Raw genomic sequence first — 20,273 nt, 5'->3', positions numbered from 1 at the left:
CCAAGTTCAGCAGCCACTGCTAATCGAATACCGAACATTCGGGTTCGGATCGACTCGAAACCGAACCCGGTTCGCTCATCTCTAATTTTTAATAATGGAAGTAATTGGAAAAACAAATCAAAACAGATACACACAAATGCATCCAAAACAGATTAAAAGAACGGGTTGCAAAAACGAAGTGTCAATTAGAGATGAGCGAACTGTTCGGACTTTTGGAAAGCAGTTCGCTCTCTCCTCATGCCTGTGATCCCAGACGCATAGTTGCGCTACCGGGAACATGGGGCCAGGATATTCCAGGGAATCGATGTTGAAATCCCTGGAATATCCTGGGCGCCTATTTGTGGGATCGCAACTATGCGGCCGGGATCACAGGCGTGAGGTCCGCTCATCTCTGGTGTCAACCCAACCTAAAAAGTAGTAGATGCTTAGAACAAAGCAGATTTGGTTGGTAAATCTATGATAAATGAATGTAAGTGTACCAAGGATAAAAATATATATACCTGAAGATAAAGAAGAAGAGACTAAATGGACCAGGGATTCTGTTTTTGCTGACAATCTTCTATAATTCTGTGTTCTTTGTTATACATTTGGATGGTATACAGCTTTTTTAACCATTGTGTTGAAAAGCAGAGTCAGCTGTTCAGTACAGGTGCGAAATATGATGTAGAATACAGTTCTTTACCTCAGGGCTATATGTTTAGCATATGCATTGTGATATTGTTATGTCATGCATGCAGAACATTAACCTCACAGCTGGTAAATAGATTTTAACTAGTTTACATTGTGAGGGGGAGACAACACTGCAATCCCATGGCTTATACATCCCTTACACTATGATATTCATACACCCTACTAAGCCATACTGCTATAGGGGCCCTAAAGCGACTCTGTTCCCACAGTCTGACCCCCCCAAACCACTTGTACCTTTGGATAGCTTCTTTTAATCAAAGATCTGTCCTGGGGTCCATTCAGCAGGTGATGCAGTTATTGTCCTAAAAAACAACTTTTAAACTGGCAGCCCTGTGTCACACTGCTGTGGCCTAGACTATCTGTGCCCTAACTTTGCACTTTGCTTGACACAGGGCTGCAAGTTTAAAAGTTGTTTTTTAGGACAATAACTGCATCACCTGCCGAACGCACCCCAGGACAGATCTTGAATTAAAAGCAGCTATCTGAAGGTATAAGCGGTTTGGGGTGGGCAGATTGTGGGTACAGAGTCACTTTAAAGTGTTACTGTCGTTAATTTTTAATTTTTTTTTGCAGAAATCAATAGTCCATTTAAGAATTTTAAGAAACTTTGTAATTGGGTTTATTAGCAAAATCTGCCATTATCTGCATGTAAAAAGCCTTTTCCCAGGTCCCCCCTCCTCTCCTTTCTGTCATCCACTCCTCAGAATCAGAAAATCTTGACTGTTTTTTCATTAGTCGGATCTGTCTGGTCTATGAAGAGGGGAGGGGGAAGGAGCGAGATTAGTGGGCAGCTGAGAGCTGAGAACAAAGCATTGCTCAGCAGGGGAGCTATTCAGAGCCCAAATTAGAGGTCAGAGAGGTCCATGGTGCCTGTCAAAGGAGAGAGCCCATGATGTGAATGTAAATTAACTCTTTGTTGTCCTGTTTTGCTGCTTTTACTTTCTCTCTCCATAGGAAAACCATGAAGACAGGGGGGGAGAGCTTCAAACTTCTTTTTCATGATACAAATTCATTTTTCGGCTAATAAAACCAATTGCAAAGTTTCTTAAAATCGCCTGTACTATTGATTTCTGCAATAGTGACTCTTGTATTGCTGCCTTAAAACTAATTGCATGGATTCCCTCTTTGGGTACCTCTTAGAATACTAAAGTCCTGCCATGCAAATGTAGGAGCTGCCACAGAGGGCGGGAAGGAGTTAGCAAGGACAGTGTATTTTTATGAAGCTTCAGTACTCAAAATCATAGCTGCTGTGAAATAGTTTAACTTGGATACATGACCTATTCTATAAAATAAGGAATCAGTCTTATGTGACTAACATAGAGAGAAGCAAACATCAAAGGAGATACTCATTATGCATTATATGAATGTGGGTATTGATCTTGTCAAGCTCCAGGGCTGACACCAGGACACAGATGATAGGAGTATTCCCTGGCCATCATGCTACCATGCACAAGATATGGACAGATTTCTAAGAGAGCATCTTGTGCGTTGTCGTGTTAAATAATACTCCCATCATTGGTGTCCTGGTGTAAGCTAAGCAGCTTGACATGGTCAGCACCCGGATTCAGTTCTTCTTTAGGATGGAGGTCTCCTTCCTTTGAGGTTAGCTGTATCTGACCAAAAGGGAACCACACCCTTCGGGGAGGCTCGGTGGCCTTGACCACCTGCCTTTTCCAGTGAAACAGGTGCTGCGGTTGTTGCGAGTCAGTCACATACCTACGTAGACAGACACCTGGCATAAGATGGTACTCATAGAATGCCTGTCACCTTTTTTTATTTTATTTAATTTTATTTCTTAAAGGGGAACTCCAGCATTTTTCCCTTTTTAAATCAACTGGTTTCACAAAGTTATATTGATTTGTAAATTACTTCTATTTAGAAATCTCAAGTCTTCCAATACTTATCAGCTGCTGTGTGTCCTGCAGGAAGTGGTGGATTCTTTCCAGTCTGACATGACGCTCTCTGCTGCCCCCCTCTGTCTGAGACCGGAACTGTCCTGAGTGGCAGCAAATCCATATAGAAAACTTATCTTTCTCTGGACAGTTCCTGTCTTGGACAGAGGTGGCAGCAGAGAGCTCTGTGTCACACAGAAAAGAATGCAGCCTTTCCTGCAGGGCATACAGCAGCTGATAAGTACTGGAAGACTTGAGATTTTTAAATAGAAATAAATTACAAATCTATATAACTTTCTGAAACCAGTTCATCTGAAAGAAAAAGATTTTTGCTGGACAACCCCTTTAAGATTTTGGAGTAAAATGTGGACAAAGCTACATTTTCTGTGCATAATTTACCCCTCCAGACTTTTATCACGTACAACAAAGATCTCCAATCCGTCCCTCCATCTTATGTTGACTACATTTCTAAGATCCCTGAAAACTTTTCTTGGAATATAATAATTCTGAATGAATCGAGCACTGTACTGGGTCAAGTAGCAGCTCCCGCTAATCTGTGGACTTGAAAACGTATTCTTTTTGGCCAGGGCCAAGGACTCAAGTAGATGTAAAGGAGGTGCTACATTGTTATTTTTAGGAATGACGAGCCTACATCTCTGCATCCAATGTCACAATTGTTCCTGGCCAGCTTTCCCATGGGTTTTTAACCTCTCGTTACAATTCTCCTATGTAACAGGAAATAGGTGGAGAGGAACAAACAAAAAGTCAGCATATCAGTCACACACACATAGCGGATAGTGATTTAGAGTGATTTCATACAGCACTGCACTGGCATACTCATACCTGGACCTTGTGCTCTCTTCTATATGATCTGTTAACTTATTGCAGAATATGAGTCCTAAGTAAACTTGTCATCACTGCAATGTCTTTCGACTGTGGATTTAAGTATTTATTTGCTCTTTCTCCAACCCTCAAGGCCGGAGTTATGTGCAAACTGCATGGAAGAGAAGAGTTCAGACGCATTGATTTTGTACAGAAGCTGACCAGGGATCAGATCCTGCCATCGACGGCCAAGACACCTGACAAGAGAGAACAACAAGTAGGTCTATATAACCTTATTCAGAGAAACAAATTAGCAGTGGCAGAATCTGACATGTATAACCACTGACCTTAGAATAGTCAATGATGATAATTGTGTCTGTGATTCTGAATCTATTGTTCTGATTGATGCCCGATCCATCTGATGTTTTGGGAAAGGAGATTTGTTTTTACTTTAGAATTTGGATACATTTCGCCTTATTGTTTATATGGTATGTAGTGGTGTTCATATGTGCGGGCGAAAACGCTTTATATCATTCAAATTTAAGTGATAATCTTTCCATGTGTATGCAGGCAATGATGAAACCGCTAACGAAAATTTCGATCGCATCTTTTGAGCCTAGTATGCACTGCAATAGTAGACTGTGAATGTGGCCTTTTTTGCTAGACGGCAATTATATAAAGATATGGGATAAAAGACTAAAATAAAAATTAGCTTCAATTTTACTGTTATTTAATTGCCTGTTATTTATTTGATTATTACTACGGAATTTTGTGATGGTAATTTCCGGTTCATTTCGCCACTGGGTCAGAATTCTACCATTTAATGCTGTATAAAATTTGTCTAAAGGGGTTGTCGAAGAGTTAGGCTAGGTTCACACTGTGTTTTTGCTGTCTGTTTAACGCTTCTGATTATGAAAAAAAAAACAGATGCAAAAATGAATGGTGAAAATGGATGCAATTGTATGCCAGTCTGTCAGGATCCGTTTTCCATTGACTTACAATATTTATTTTTTAGCGTACACAAAAACATTTCTGTATGTTGAAACTGAACATTTAAAGCAAATGTACCATCAGTACATTAAGTTTCACACATGGATAGAACGGCCATTAGAATTAATGGAGCCGCATTATAGAGAGGCGGGCCAGCCTGCCTCCAGTGCTTCACCCCCGGCTGGTGCCTGGGAATAGAACGGCGCCATATGCGGGAATCGGGCTGCGGTTGAAAAAAGGGACCGTGGCATTGGCTTCCTCGTGCCAACTCTGTGTGATGCTTAAAGCAATGTACTGATGGTATATTCACTTTAAAAACGGATCTGTTAAGTGAAAAGCAAAAATGCAGTGTGAACCCAGCCATAAAATAAAATTAGCATCAGGAAGTGTTATAATAAATACTGCATTCACCTGTTAAATCCCTCACTTTTCCAGCACTGTTGCTTTGCTGGTTCCCCACAGATGCTAGGTTTCTTTTCAGGAGCAAAGACATGGCGTAGATCTTGATGTCAGCAGTCATGTGATTTAGTCAGCGGCATCATCAGTGAGGCTGCAGCAGTCACGTGCAAGAATGGCACAACAGACTACACTCTTCTTGCTGCCAGAAACCCTAACAACCAACCAACATAACAAAGCATCTACATAAACAGAACTTTAAAGAGTCACTGTAGTTAATTTTTTTTTTGCAGAAATCAATAGTCCAGGCGATTTTAAAAAACTTTGTAATTGGGTTTCTTAGGCAAATATGCCATTATCTGTTTTTATAAAACTTTCCCCAGGTCCCCCCTCCTCTCCTTTCTGTCATCCACTGCTCAGAATCAGGAAATCTCGACTGTTTTTCATCAGTCGGATCATGAGCTATGGAGAGGGGAGGAGGAAGGAGCGAGATTAGCGGGCAGCTGAGAGCCGAGAACAAAGCGGGGGGGGAGCTATTCAGAGTGCTATTCAGAGGTCAGTGGTGACTGCAGAGGATAGAGCCCATGACGTGAATGTAAATTAACTCTTTGTTGTCCTGTTTTGGTGCCTCTACTTTCTCTTTCCGTAGGAGAACAATGAAGATGGGGGAGAGCTTCACACTGCTTTTTCATGATAAAAATTCATTTTTCAGCTAATAAAACCAATTACAAAGTTTCTTAAAATCGCCTGTACTATTGATTTCTGAAAAAAATTTTTAACGACAGTGACACTTTAAGCCCCTATCACATAGGCCAATGCAGAGGAGAAAATGAGCGATGTCAGCACTTGCTTGTTTCTCGCTCTCTGCTCGCCGCCGACGCTATTATACGCACCAGCAGCGAGCAGGTAAGAGCCGTGGGGGGGGGGGCTGTTCCACTGAGCGACAGCAGCAGATCGTTACTATCTTAGTCAGAAAGACAATGGCAGATAACGATCAGCCGACATGAACGATGTCTGCCATTGTCTTTCTGATTGTTGTGTTCTATTACACAAGACGATTATCTGCTGCAACGGCCAATATCGTCCGGATACGGACGATAATCGCTTTGTGTAATAGGGCCTTAAGGGTGTAGATGATTGAAGAACCTGACTGACATTAAGTCACTTTTTTTGGTTTTGTTCTACAAGACTGGTTTAAGGTATGTTCACACTGAGGAATAGGCAAGTATTTCAAGCTGAATCCGCACTTAATTTGACGTGTATTCCGCTTGCAATTCCACCTGTAAAATAAGTACAGAGCAATGTTCCATTGTGTTCAATGGGTTGTTTGCTCTGTTGTTCACATGGCGGAATTTACACACAAAATGTTCCACCATGGATCCGCTTTCCGCCAAAAGAATTGACGTGTCAATTCTTTGGGCGTATTCTGCTAGAGATATTCCATAAAAGTCATTGGGGCTTTCTTCCCGAATTCCACGCCAACTCAAGAAGAGGAAATTTTTCTCAGGAAAATTTCCTCTTCAATTCCTTGCCTATTCCTCAGTGTGAACATACCCTTTACAGGGAAATGTGCTGCCAGCGAATGATTGTTTTAACATAAAAGATGTGATAAGAAATATACATTTGCTCCTGGGATGTTTACATGGGCAGTAATAAATAAGAACGTTCGACCATTGCTGCAGCCTTTTGGTGTTTGCAATGGCTGCTACTGGTACTATTAGTAGCAGCGGTGCAAAGTACTGCAGCCTTACCCGTTTTGCTACAACATTTGCAAATGCAAGGCAGTTGCGCAAGCCTTATATCCTCAAACACAATTCCCCTTTATATTTTTGATTGGCAGGGGTCTGTCTCACAGCAATCTAATATTGATGGGATATCCTGGGGATAGACTAGGGCTGAATAAGCCCTTGAAGGGACTTGGGGTTGAATTTATGGGCAGCTTGATATACAGTAATCTATGATATATTGCAGGATTTATATAATTCATTATTCAGCTTACTATTGTTCCCCCCCACCCTTCCTCCCAATTGCTGCCGGTCATTTTCCACAGATGTTACATTATTTGTAGCAAAGTTATGTCAATGTCATCTATTGTGTCAACACGTTCTACAACCTTATACTGGCAATTTTGTTGCTTAGCCCATAAGGCATGAAGTGAGCTGTGAGTGAGGATAAAAACACTATATAGAGGTATGTATGTTTGTCTATAACAAGATTATTATAATAATACAGTACTGTATGATCTCTGTACTTTAAAATACTGATCCCCAACCTGTAGCTGATGACCATGTGTGGCTTCCTTACAGCTGCTGGTATACATAGAATATACTGTACACCAGTATAGAAAGGCTAAAGATAGTGGGAAAGATTCATGCATATTGTTAAAAGAAAAATCGACCACATTAAACCAGACCAGAGGTGCAGAAACTGTGCCTAATGTATGACCGTAATGCAGCACACTATGCAATAAATTTAATGTTCCCTACTAGTCATGTTTGACACTTTTTTTCCTTTTTACCCCAGTAGTTTGTGCCAACGTAATGGTTACTTTACTTTGATGCCACAAACTATTGGTAAACTATTTATAGAATAAGTAATATATATTTGGAAGAGGTCTGACCACTGAGATCCCTATACACACACACACACACACACCTATCACGAGAACTAGGGTGCCTCCAGGAGACAGCACCACTCTTGTCTCCAGTTTGGGCGCAGGTTTTGTAACTTGATTTCATTTAAGTAAATAGATCTTAATTGCAAACCATACCTGAACTGGAGACTGGAGTGGTGCTGTCTCTGGAAGAAAGTGGCCATGTTTTTGTAGCGCTGGATAATCCCTTTAAACCTTTATTCTCAGTTAAATGTAAAGCATGGACCCTATTTACTGTATATATAAATGTCCAGGTGTTTGTTGAAGAGCCTGGTAATTTCTCATCCTTTTATGCTCTAGGATCCAGGTTGACTATAAACTTTACATGGCTGCCATTGTTCTTATAGCCTTGATTCCCTCATTGAGGCTGGGTTCATACTACGTATATTTCAGTCAGTATTGTGGTCCTCATATTGCAACCAAAACCAGGAGTGGATTGAATACACAGAAAGGCTCTGTTCACACAATGTTGAAATTGAGTGGATGGCCGTCATTTAATGGTAAATATTTACTGGTATTTTAAAACAACGGCTGTTGTATTGAAATAAAGGCCGTTATTTACTGTTATATGGCGGCAATCCACTTAATTTCAACATTGGATGAACAGAGCCTTTCTGTGTTTTCAATCCACTCCTGGTTTTGGTTGCAATATGAGGAACACAATACTGACTGAAATATACGTAGTGTGAACCCAGCCTAATACTGTATGCGCAATATCAGTGGATTTGACAAGGCAATATACAACCTGCCAGTCCATTATTAAACTTTATGAAAGACGTTTGAGGAACACTTGCTACGTTTGACCCAACCACTTGCTGACACATAACATCACAAATTAGTTTGCCAGTCTTAAACGAGAAGTCCGGCGAAAATTTATATTAATTAGAGATGAGCGAACCTCGAGCGGTGGCTGCTGAAGTTGGATAAAGCCCTAAGGCTATGTGGAAAACATGGATATAGTCATTGGCTGTATCCATGTTTTCCAGACAACCTTAGAGCTTTAACCAAGTTCAGCAGCCCCGCTAATCAAATGCCGAACGATCGGGTTCGGATGGACTCGAACCTGAACCCGGTTCGCTTATCTCTAATATTAAAGTATTTTATTGCCCCCCCCCCCCCCAAAAGTTATACAAATCACCAATATACACTTATTACGGGAAATGCACACAAAGGTTTTTTTTCCCTGCACTTACTACTGCATCAAGGCTTCACTTCCTGGATAAAATGGTGATGTCACGACCCGACTCCCAGAGCTGTGCGGGCTGTGGCTATTTCTCTTACAGCAAGATACAAAAGAGTAAAGGAATAGAGGGGCTATATGGAATATATAAAATTTTTTATTATGTATCATACTTTATTGCTACATAAGAGTATATATATAATAGATATATATATAATTATTTTTTTTTGCAAATTTTCTTTATCTTCCACTTGATATATTAATACTTCAGAGGGAACCCGTTGGCTTGATATGTTTCTTCTGATTTTTAGCACATCTTGCAGTCCAAGTAGCTCTCAATTCTCCTCTACTTATCAGAAATATTCAGCGGCTGTAAGACTACTGTTCATCTTTTCGGCATACAGCACCTGCCATGGAAACATGTTTTAGATCGATAATACCTTCTAGTTCTTCCTATGTACTTCTCTTATCCCAGCACAAGTACATGATTCAGCTGTGTTTTGGTGAGATAACAGCTTTGGCCGTGCTGTGATGGATGCCCAACTCCATGTCTCTCATTCATTATAAGAGGCAGGGATGGAGTCCTGGCACATACCCATTTCAGCCCAGACATCATTGACAGAAAAGCCTTATTTGATTTTCTTTGTCTACACGAAAACATTCAGCATTTTGCATTTTTTTTTGCTGAATGACTTTTTCTAGGAACATATTTGAAGCATTAATCACATTGATGTAAATGTGTCATTGTGAGCTCGGCGGAGGGTTTTCTCTAGGATTTTGTTTTATAGAGGGTGGGTTGGTTTGTTTGACAGTCTGATATTTTACCAAACAAATACAGCTTTGTGTTCACACATCGTGTTCGGTGAAATGCTCCATTCATCTGTCGCCCGCTGCTTTGCAAATCGGTGATAAATTATAACTCGGAGACAGATATGGGCTTCTATTTTGGGATATTCAAGAACTTTCTTATGGTGTCTGCGTTTCACAATATGTTAATATCATATTGGCCGTTCTTCCTTCTATGTAAAGATAAAGTACAGGATATACATAGTGTTTATTGATTTTACTTTAATTCTATGAAGGCAATATATTTCTACTATCCCTGCCCACCTGGCACTGTACTGTATGGTGTAGTCTTTTTATGATGGCTTTGAGCAATTTATTCCTTGAAGTTATGTAGGTTGCTGTGCACTGCAGAGAGACTTGTATACCTTACCTAAGTGGTTATGGAAGACAAGTAAGGATAAGACGCTTCCTGCTGTTGCTCTGCCACCCTACCAATGGTTTCAAAATAAAGCATTGAAAACTCTGCAAAAATAACATGTAAAGGAGGCCTTAAAGGCATACTATCACTTAAAAAAAAAAAAAAAAAAAAGTTTTAATCGGTCAGAACCCTACGATTGCTAGATAGAGCCAAGAGAAATTCGGTTTTATGCTTGCCTCCCTTGATCATTGCTCTTCCTTTGTCCCTGTCATTGTCAGGCCCTTTAGATTTACTATAGATTCTATCTCCTGCAGTGAGATGGGGAGAACAGCGAGCCAGGGAGTGAAGTGCTGAGCCATGTGCTTCTCCTGGCTCTATCTAGGGATTATGGGGGTTTGCCTACATGGCTGTGTAACATGTCAAAAGTGTTTTGTTTTTTTAAGTGAGTTTATGCAACAGAAATTTTAAGTGATTTTGGAAACTGCTCAGACTTACACATTATGTGGTTTTGCCAACAATGTGCCCTCGCTGCAGCCATGTCACGCCTGCTCTGTGAGGGTGTGAGCACTAAAGTGCCTGTGGAAGGAGGAACTCTAAATACGGACCTGCTTGCAGTTGTTTTTGTTTCTTTACCCTGAAACAGGAACAATCAGCCATGGTGATCGTAAATATGTTGTAAAAATTCCATACAGTACTTCCTTCAACGTCCTAAAGAAGCAAAGCACCCTTTCTTAGCATAGGCTAATATTAAATAAAAATGAAAATTTACATCATATTCATCACAATAGAAGACATGTGTTTGCCTTGTATCAAGCACTAATAAAGAAAAATAACATAGGATCTGATATGTCTTTTTTTCTAATGTAATACAATATAATACAACCGGCCCAGGAAGACCCTCGTTATAAGGTCCGGATTTAGTGGCGAAGTTGTCCCTTGCATGAATCTCCTTGGTATGTGAGTGGGACAAGACAAGGAGTCTCGCTTCCATGAAACTTGGACTAGGAGCTCCCCGGCCTCCAAACTTAGGGTGATTGAACATCCCCCTAAACAAAACCAATCTGTCCTGAGATAGGTCATTTGGGCTAGGGTCTTCCTACCTGCCTTTATCTCCTACGTTACCTTCAGTACCCATTCAGGTCCTCAACATTATCTCTGTTTGTTCTTCTGGAACGGAGAGTTTCTCTAAGAACAATGTAGAGGTTCTCGTGTATACCTGTTTTAGTTAGTAACATGCATAGGTTGCCTTCCATGTTGATTCCTATTTCCCATCTGATATAATTTTCTTATGATGCCTACACTTCACATGGTGCAGTTTGTTTTGTAGTGAGAAGGGGAGGAGGCTCATCTCTGTACAGCAAATTTTAAATCAGTAATGTAGATCTTCTGCCCCTCAGCTCTACACTATAGAGTCTTGCTGAGTGGTGGTAATCTGACCTAGTTGCAGTAATGAAGTGTTTGGATGCAGATAAGCTTGGATGAAACAGATGGCACAGGGGGTGCGTGTGCATTTTGTGGGTGAAAAATAGAATAAGCTCAAGTACTTGTTTAAGCTGACCATGCATATTAGACTATTATCATCCAACTAACTAATGTGTAAGGGGATTGCCAGACTCTTCCTCCCCATAGGCAGATGTTGGGGGAGAAATAGATCAGGGCAGTTAGTTCAATTTCAACTGTACTATTTTTTTTTTTAATTCTTAAAGTGATACTGTCACCACACATAGAGCAAGAGGCATGACAATATCACTTTAAGGGCCATAAATTGCTACTAGAAAAATCTGGCAGCAGCTTTCACCCCACTCCTTGGTTAGAATCCAAAGCTACAAAATTTCCCCCTGGATCATTGTGGTTAATGTTCACCCTCTGTTTTGAGACTGTAGGTGGCTATACATCTTCAATACCTTTTTGGCCAAACATTTTGTCTCCTGACAGGTCTGGCAGCAGCATACGCCTCCCAGAACAAAATTCTTAAGTGTTAACAATAAGTAGCTATAAATTGTTAGTGACGTTGTTATCGTTATTATCTATTCACGAGAGACTAATTTATCATAAGATATATTGTTTTGTCTAAATTCAGCTTAGTGGTAATGAGGCAGCCGAACCGTGGTCGATGAAGCAAATAACACACATTCTGTCTTTTAAGACGTCTTTCACTGACCGGTTATGGGTGTTTTTGTTTAGTCAGAAAAGATACCAGATGATGGAACATTTGTACAGGTATCTTATGTAAATGTGCCACAAACTAGCAGGGTGGGGACTCTATCCCTAAGATTTATCAGGTATGTAGGTACGCTGTGTCCCCTTTCAAATTCAAGCACAGGAAGGCTGCACATATGTAAATTTTCTCCTGCTCTTTGTTCTTATGAAGCAGAGCTGACTATGTTAGTGGTATAATAGTGATAAGAATATTATTACTCTGTTACTGTGTTCCGGGTCACTGTCAACAGCCTGTTAGATAAGTAAAATAAATCACATTTCCACCCAGCAGGGCTTATCTGCATCACCGCAGAAATTGTCCTTTTTTTCCCCCAGAATTTGAGGCACAGGCTATTACATGAAATCAGGAATGAATGTAGCTGTCACATTTTATGAGTTTATAAAATCACCAACGTTCATTTCAGATTTTATTAATTGAACAAGCACCATCGTTTTTTTCCATTATTATCTGCCTCTCTATATTGTGTAAGTAGAGAGGATTGTGTTATGTATAAAAGAGAGATAACAAAAGAGAAGGACTTCTTCTTCTGGTTGTGTTAGAAGAGTGGGTCTTATCCGCTGTATGTAAGTGATGTTATTCTGCATCCGGTGCTGTGGAATATAGAATAAAACAGCATTGAAAGCTTAGGAAATTACCAATAGAAACACCATTATTGCGTTTCGATCCCCAAATTTATAAGCATATGAATTTGGGCAGTGTGTACAGTACATTCATTATACGTTATAATGTGATGGGACATCTTTCTGTACAGATGAAGGTTTTGATTTGTAGTGACTTGCTTCTATTCGCAGGGTTTATGGAGTGCTATCATTTGGCAGGATGTACTGTATTTTGGGGACACTGTCCTCGGTCAGGGCTCATTTCTCCTGTAATCTCTGCACCACTTAGAAGCACTCGGGTGAAATGATGTGACCTTGACTTGTCGAGAGCTTTAATTGTGCGAATCATTGGTGATTTCAGGAAATCTGCACACAGCACCCTCATGTGCTGTCCAGAGAGAGATGGTATCTGCGGGTAAGAGGCCTATCATGTGCACTGCTGACATTGGCCGATTTCCTTCCACTATAGCATAAATATATACAGGCTGAACAAAGCAAGTTTACATTTCTCATCTACAAACATTTCAAGAGGAAGCACGTGTGTTTTTACATGGGAAACTAATATTTTGATAAAGAGTCACTGGTGCTATTACACCAGTGGTTATTTGTAACTTGGTAAAGTTCACCCTAGGGCCGATCTAACACATTAGTGGGCACAGTGCAAAGATTTCATCTGTGCCCCCCACCAAATAGGTTCACAGTTCTATTTAGTGTCACATTTCTAGAGTTTTGACCCACAGGTGACATCTTCACTGTCCTTTCTTTCCCTCTATCCAGCCCAGACGTCATCCTACTAATAACCTCAATGCTGTGCCTGTTGCTGTCCTATTACCGTACCTGCAGTTTGCAAGTTTCTGTAAATACTGTAGCATAGAAATAAAAAAATGTAGTGATGTCACAATAGTAGAAGTAGCAATACACACAAATTAATCAGCAGCAGCCAAGCTGTTTTAGGCCAAAATTTTTGGTTCCCACGTAAATGCAGAGTTCATCATGGATTCCAGACGACCACCGTATTCCAAGTACAAGAGGAGGATGACCGCATTAATCCAGTTAAAAAAGTCTTTATTCTTCCATTAGAAATAAAACATACAGCAGCAGTATAGTAGAAGTAGTGTCCTAAGGGAAAAAAAGGCCAACAAGTAATGACACACCCTGTAAAAGTCTCCTCTTTGTGCTCTTCACAGTAGTACTATTGCCTTAATCATACCCAACATGGTACTAATACCCACCACAGAGTTTATAAATACATTTGTGTCCACGAACAGTGAAAAAGTCACTCTATGTGCCTCTTATGTAGGCTGCACATTATACTGATGTTATGGCACCACCGGTCAGTATGCTGACACCCTGCACATCTGGTAGATGCCCCATTTACACTCTGACCAAACTGGCCTTGTTCCACTCCAATGCATTGTAGAAGATCACTGCACATACTTGGTGGTAAAGGCTTCATAATGCTATGCATACAACCAAAAAAAGCTATCTGCTAAAATCACCTACAATAGAAAAGACATGGTGAAACCTGAATGTGAGACCACACCCTATCAGTTACAGCCACTTGAAGACGTTCCCGATATAGCTTGGGGAGAGGGTGCACATATCTGTTAACTTGCATGTTCTTGTCAATTCTATTAGTTTTCTATTTTGCACTTCTATTTTCATTGTTCCATACAAGAACAGTTTCCCAAGTTAAACAATAGGACATTAAAGGATAAACTTAATAAAAACATAGAATAAAAGTGATAGAAGTCTTAGGCCAGTTTGTGAAAAAAATGTAAGTCTGTCTGTTCTTAAAGGGGTTATCCAGCAAAAATCTTTTTTCTTTCAAATCAACAGGTGTCAGAAAGTTATATAGATTTATTAACCTCTATTTGAAAATCTCAAGTCATCCCATACTTATCAGCTGCTGTATGTCCTGCAGGAAATGTTGTTTTCTTTTCAGTCTGACACAGTGCTCTCTGCTGCCACCTCTGTCCGAGACAGGAACTGTCCAGAGCAGGAGAGGTTTTTTTATGGGGATCTGATGCTGCTCTGGATGGTTTCTGTCTTAGACAGAGGTGGCAGCAGAGAGCTCTGTGTTAGACTGAAAAGAAAACATTTCCGGCAGGACATACAGCAGCTGATAAGTATGGGAATAATGGGAGATTTTTAAGTAAAATCTATATATCTTTGTGATACCAGTTGATTTGAAAGAAAAAGATTTTCGCTGAATAACCCCTTTAATATATAGTGAGTTATAGATTGGCTGAAAAAAAAAATTCATTGGCCAATTTACCTTTATGATAGGGATCAGTTAAAGTGTATTCTAAGTATTGGATCGGTCGCTCTGTGTAAATTCCTTTCATTAATTAACACGTTTATGACTTTCCTGCTTTTGCCTGTACCAGGAGCGGGCGAGGCATGTGGGCATTGGAGAGCGTGTTGTTTCATGCTAGAGTAATTTATTCTTTCTTTAACTTTTATTGCCTTTGACTTTTAACTTGGACCTGGCAACATATTTGTATCAGACACAAAGGTCCCAGTCAGGAGGAAGATTATTTTTAGTGTTCAGGTATTGGCCAAATCTGATCTGTCAACTTTCAAGACATGAATTTGTAATATTGATCAAACACTTAGAAGGCTTTTAGCTGCACTAGCCAAGAAATCTTCACAGCCTTTTCTTACTTAGCACGCATGCCGGGAGAGTTAGGAATTGGGAGCTTGACCCTCATTCTGTTTGATATTCAAGTTGTAGTCAAGTGTTAGCCTGCATAGGTGCCTGTTCAGTCTGATATCTAATGTAATGGCTATATCATCCTAATATGAAGTGGCTTCCGAGTATTCTTGTGGCCCCTGATGTTTATATATTATTATTTTATTTTTATTTATTTTTTAATTATTATTTTTATGATTATATATGTTTATTTTTCTGTATGCAGAGAAGACATAAAAAGGAGAAGTCCTACTTCAAATGTATCCTATACCTCTGTGTGTAAATCGCCCTGTGCCGCCCATATAATTTTGCTTAGTCAATGAGAACTGGTGACCTGACCCTTACAAAGGGCAGAGTACTTGGCAGCCGATGCAGTGTTCTCACCGCTTCCTGGAGGACTATGCACGCTTGTTTCCTCTTCCAGCCCTTTTCCTCCTGCACCTTTTGTTAACTATTAAATCTTATCTGTATGCACATCGTAGGGACTTACCATGAAAATTGGGAAGGGGAGGGGGGGGGGGGGAAGTTGTAGCAATTGCCAAAAAGTTTTGTTTCTTTTGAAGGATGGTTCAAGTTTTTTCATATTACATGAATGTTTTTTGGTTGAATTTAGTGAGTATTGACTTGGTGGAGTAAGTCAGGATAGTAGGATATAGTTCGGGAAAAGGTATGACATCCTGTCATTTTTGAAAATTTTAAAGCAAGTTGGGCAATTTGGTCGGATCACAGGGATTTATTGCTGCACATTTTATCATTTTGGCAACAGTACTGCCCAGTGTTAAATGAACGAAGATCTCTTAAAGGGGTTATCCAGTCTTATCAAAACAAGGTTGATCTCCCCCCCCCCCCCCCCCCCCCAGAAACAGCATGACTGTTGCTGTTTGGGTGTGGCTTTGCAGTTCTATAAAGTAAATGGAGCTGAATTGTGATACTGAACACAACCTAAGGACAGGGGTGGCGCTGTTTTTGCAAGAAAGTAAAGTAGCCGTGTTATTTCTGGATAACCCTTTAAATTCTTAACATTTTCAGATCTGTCTTATCCAGTGGCTCCCACCAGTCATAGCATTGTCTGCTAATTGACTTGGAGCCTTCCATGTATGATGTTTGACCGTGTATTATAAAATGAGTGATTTATATAATATATATGTTAAAACGTGCATGCAAAATATACTGCATGAACGGTAAACGCAGTTCACCCCTACTAGATATCCGATAGACACAGTTCACCCCTACTAGATATCCGATAGACGCAGTTCACCCCTACTAGATATCCGATAGACGCAGTTCACCCCTACTAGATATCCGATAGACGCAGTTCACCCCTACTAGATATCCGATAGACGCAGTTCACCCCTACTAGATATCCGATAGACGCAGTTCACCCCTACTAGATATCCGGTAGACGCAGTTCACCCCTACTAGATATCCGATAGACGCAGTTCACCCCTACTAGATATCCGATAGACACAGTTTACCCCTACAAGATATCTTTGTCTGGTACTTGTTCTCCACCCATATCCAAGCACTATACAGTACCTGTCATCTCTCCGATTAGCAGCACCTCCAGCTGAAGCTTAATATTCCATCTTTTTATGTGTACACAATTGCACGCAGGCGACCCACCGTATGTGTCCAATCAATTATTCATATAGTAAAAATTGCTGATGCACAGAGGTGCTTAACATGCCATAAAATCATATGATTAGATTGTATTGAACTTCAGGCTCCCTCCGGCATTTCTCCTGTAAATTGGGCAAATAAAGAATTCTGAATTTTAAGTAACATTCCAGACATGACTGAACACACAGTTACCTGAACATATAAAAAGTAGGTCAGGTAAAGTTTTAGCATGTTTTTACAGAGGAATAGGCCTTGAGCGCCACTGTCAAAATATCACTAGTGACACAATAATTCAGCATTCATAATAGTTATTGACTAGAGATGAGCGAATCTCAAGCACGATTGAGTTTTTCCCAAACTGAGTGTGCTGCTTTTGAATCTTGGTGGCTTCAGAAGAGGCCATTGACTGTATCCATGTTTTCCCGGACTCCCTAGGGCTGCATGCAACTTTTGCAGCCACTGGTAATGTAATGCCATATGCTTGGGTTCGGACAATGCCTTTTAGGGTGCCTTTACACCTAGCGATTCGAGTCGGGTAGGTCCTGGCAGATCACTTTCACTACATACACGCAGCGGTCTGAACGACTGCTGCGTGTATGTAGTTCTGCCGGCCCCTTAACCCCTTCAGCTCCCGCCCGGCTCCCGCTCCCACTCCGCTGTATACATTACCCTTCCTCGCTGCATGGGTCCCGGCGTACTGCTCTCCCGCCCGGTCAATCAGTGGCTGCGGCAGGGCAACACACTGATTGGCAGGGGCGGGAGAGCAGTACGCCGGGACCCGTGCAGCGAGGACAGTTAATGTATACAGAGCGGGAGCCGGACGGCAGCTGAAGGGGTTAAGGGGCCGGCAGAATTACATACACGCAGCGGTCGTTCAGACCGCTGCGTGTATGTAGTGAAAGGGATCTGCCAGGACCTACCCGACTCGCAGCGTAATTTACGCTGCGAGTCGCAAGGTGTGAAGGCACCCTTAAGGGGTTATCCAGGCTTAGAAATACATGGCTGCTTTCTTCCAGAAACAGCATCTCCCTTGTCCTCAGTACGGATATGGTTTTACAGCTAAGCTCCATTAAAGTGAATGAAGCTGAATTGTAGCACCACATACAACCTGAAGACAAGGGTGGCGCTGTTTTTGAAAGGAAGCAGCTGTGTTTTTTCATAATTCTGGATAATAACTGTAAGCAGACTGCAGAACCATTTACTTTGCATGCATCAACAACATAGTACTGTTGGTTAAAAGGACTACATCTGTGTCCTCCTATGACTGCTTCACTGCACTCTCCAATCACAGCAGACTCCTGTTTGACTTTTTTCATAGCAACTTGTGAAAAGAAACTTTTTAAAGGGATTGTCAAGCGAAAATCTCTTTCAAATCAACTGATATCAGAAAGTTACATAGATTTGTAATTTACTTCTATTATAAAAATTTCAAGTCTTCCCATACTTATCAGCTGCTGTATGTCCTTCAGGAAATGTTGTTTTATTTTCAGTCTGACACAGTGCTCTCTGCTGACACCTCTGGCCGAGACAGGAAATCTCAGTTTTCTATGAATCCCCATTGAAAACCTGTACTGCTATGGAGAGTTCCTGTCTCGACCAGAGAGCACTGTGTCAGACTGAAAATAAAACAACATTTCCTGCAGTACATACAGCAGCTAATAAGTATGGGAAGACTTGAGATTTTTTTAATAGAAGTAAATTACAAATTTATATAACTTACTGATATCAGTTGATTTGAAAGAAAAAGATTTCCTCTGGATAACTCATTTAAGCTTTAAACAGGGACCTTTGGGAATGATGAAAGAAAAGTTTAAAATGATGCTGGTTTTGGAGTCTGGACACAAAAGGTGGTTTGGGCTTAATCCTGCTTAATCCTGGCAGCAAAGTCCAGTCAAATCAACTGGTGCCAGAAACTTGTACAGATTTTTAAATGAGTTCTACTTAAAAATCTTGAGCCTTCCAGTACTTATAAGCTGCTGTATGTCCTGCATGAAGTGGTGGATTCTTTCCAGTTGAACATAACATGGTGCTCTCTGCTACCACCTCTGTTTATGACAGGAACTGTCCAGAGAAGTACCAAATCCTCATAGAAAACCTCTACTGCTCTGGACAGTTCCTGACATGGACAGGGGTGGCAACATAGAGCACTGTCAGACTTTAAAGAATATACCACTTCCTGCAGGACATACAGCAGCTGATTAGTGATAGCTTGAGATTTTAAATAGAAGTAAATTACAAATCTGTGTAACTTTTTGACACCACAACAATTATATATATATATATATATATATATATATATATATATATATAGTGGTGCCTTGGATTACGAGCATAATTCGTTCCGGGACCGTGCTTGTAATCCAAATCCACTCTTAAAGCAAAACAAATTTTCCCATAAGAAATCACAGAAATGCAGACAATTGGTTCTACACCCCAAAAATGATTTATTATTTTGAATAACATGTAAAACAAATGAAACAAACACATTCAGAAACAGCAGAATATGTGATATTATAAGTTACTGTACAGTAATGGAGAGGATGGGAAACACAAGGGCGGACAGAGACTGCAGGGAGTATGAAGGAATGAGCAGGGCAGATGTGGGCACATACATGCAGCGCTCTCTGTCCGGGGAGAGAGGGGATACAGCTATGGAGAGGTGAGGTGAGGGAGACTTCCTGAGTCAGAGTACACTGCTGTAGACCCCGCTGTGCAGGCCATGCCCCTCCTCCACTCACCCTCCCACCCAGTACAGGGAGCTCTTAAACCAAAACAATGCTCTTAAACCAAGTCACAATTTTGAAAAACTGTGAGCTCTTGAACCACAACGCTCTTAATCCAAGTTACTCTTAAACCAAGGTACCACTGTATATACTGTAAGCACCATATGCAGTAATGTATAGAGCTAATGTCAAACTCCATCTCTTCTGGGAAAGCATCTATAGAGCGCCACCAATAGGTACTATATACAGTATTTCTCTACATAGTTAATATATATCTGTATAATGTTAAAAGAGCATACAGATAGCCCAGTGACCTACAGTAGACATAACTGGAACATGGAAAGACAGGGATGTAAATGCACATTCATCCTTTGTGTTCTCTGAATTTTCTCCAGGCAAGTGTTTTTTCCCCCCCAGTAGAATCAATGTAATAGATAATGAAGCCCATAAATTTGTCACTGGTTTCTATAGAGAGTTGCTATGCTACATTGTTCTTTAATGGATAAATAGATACAGTATACTGTAAAGCCACAATGCCGCTCCGGCCCACACAAAAGCTACATGCTATCTACAATGCAGCTCAATTTT

The 20,273-nt window shown here is 40.6% G+C and overlaps 1 protein-coding gene across 2 annotated transcripts in view; it reads left to right on the top strand.

The window, feature by feature from the left end:
- The window catches only part of RAPGEF5 (Rap guanine nucleotide exchange factor 5), a 226,007-nt gene that overhangs the window by 132,362 nt on the left and 73,372 nt on the right, over window positions 1-20,273 (top strand). For both annotated transcript variants that reach the window (XM_069958818.1, XM_069958819.1), the window contains one exon: window positions 3,559-3,681. In XM_069958818.1, the coding sequence (XP_069814919.1) occupies window positions 3,559-3,681 (123 nt within the window). The remainder of the gene's footprint in view (window positions 1-3,558; window positions 3,682-20,273) is intronic.

Source organism: Dendropsophus ebraccatus, chromosome 2, assembly GCF_027789765.1.
Source record: "Dendropsophus ebraccatus isolate aDenEbr1 chromosome 2, aDenEbr1.pat, whole genome shotgun sequence".
NCBI classification, from domain to species: domain Eukaryota; kingdom Metazoa; phylum Chordata; class Amphibia; order Anura; family Hylidae; genus Dendropsophus; species Dendropsophus ebraccatus.
The sequence above is the reverse complement of the archived record's forward strand: the minus strand, read 5'-3'. Positions and strand labels throughout refer to the sequence as shown.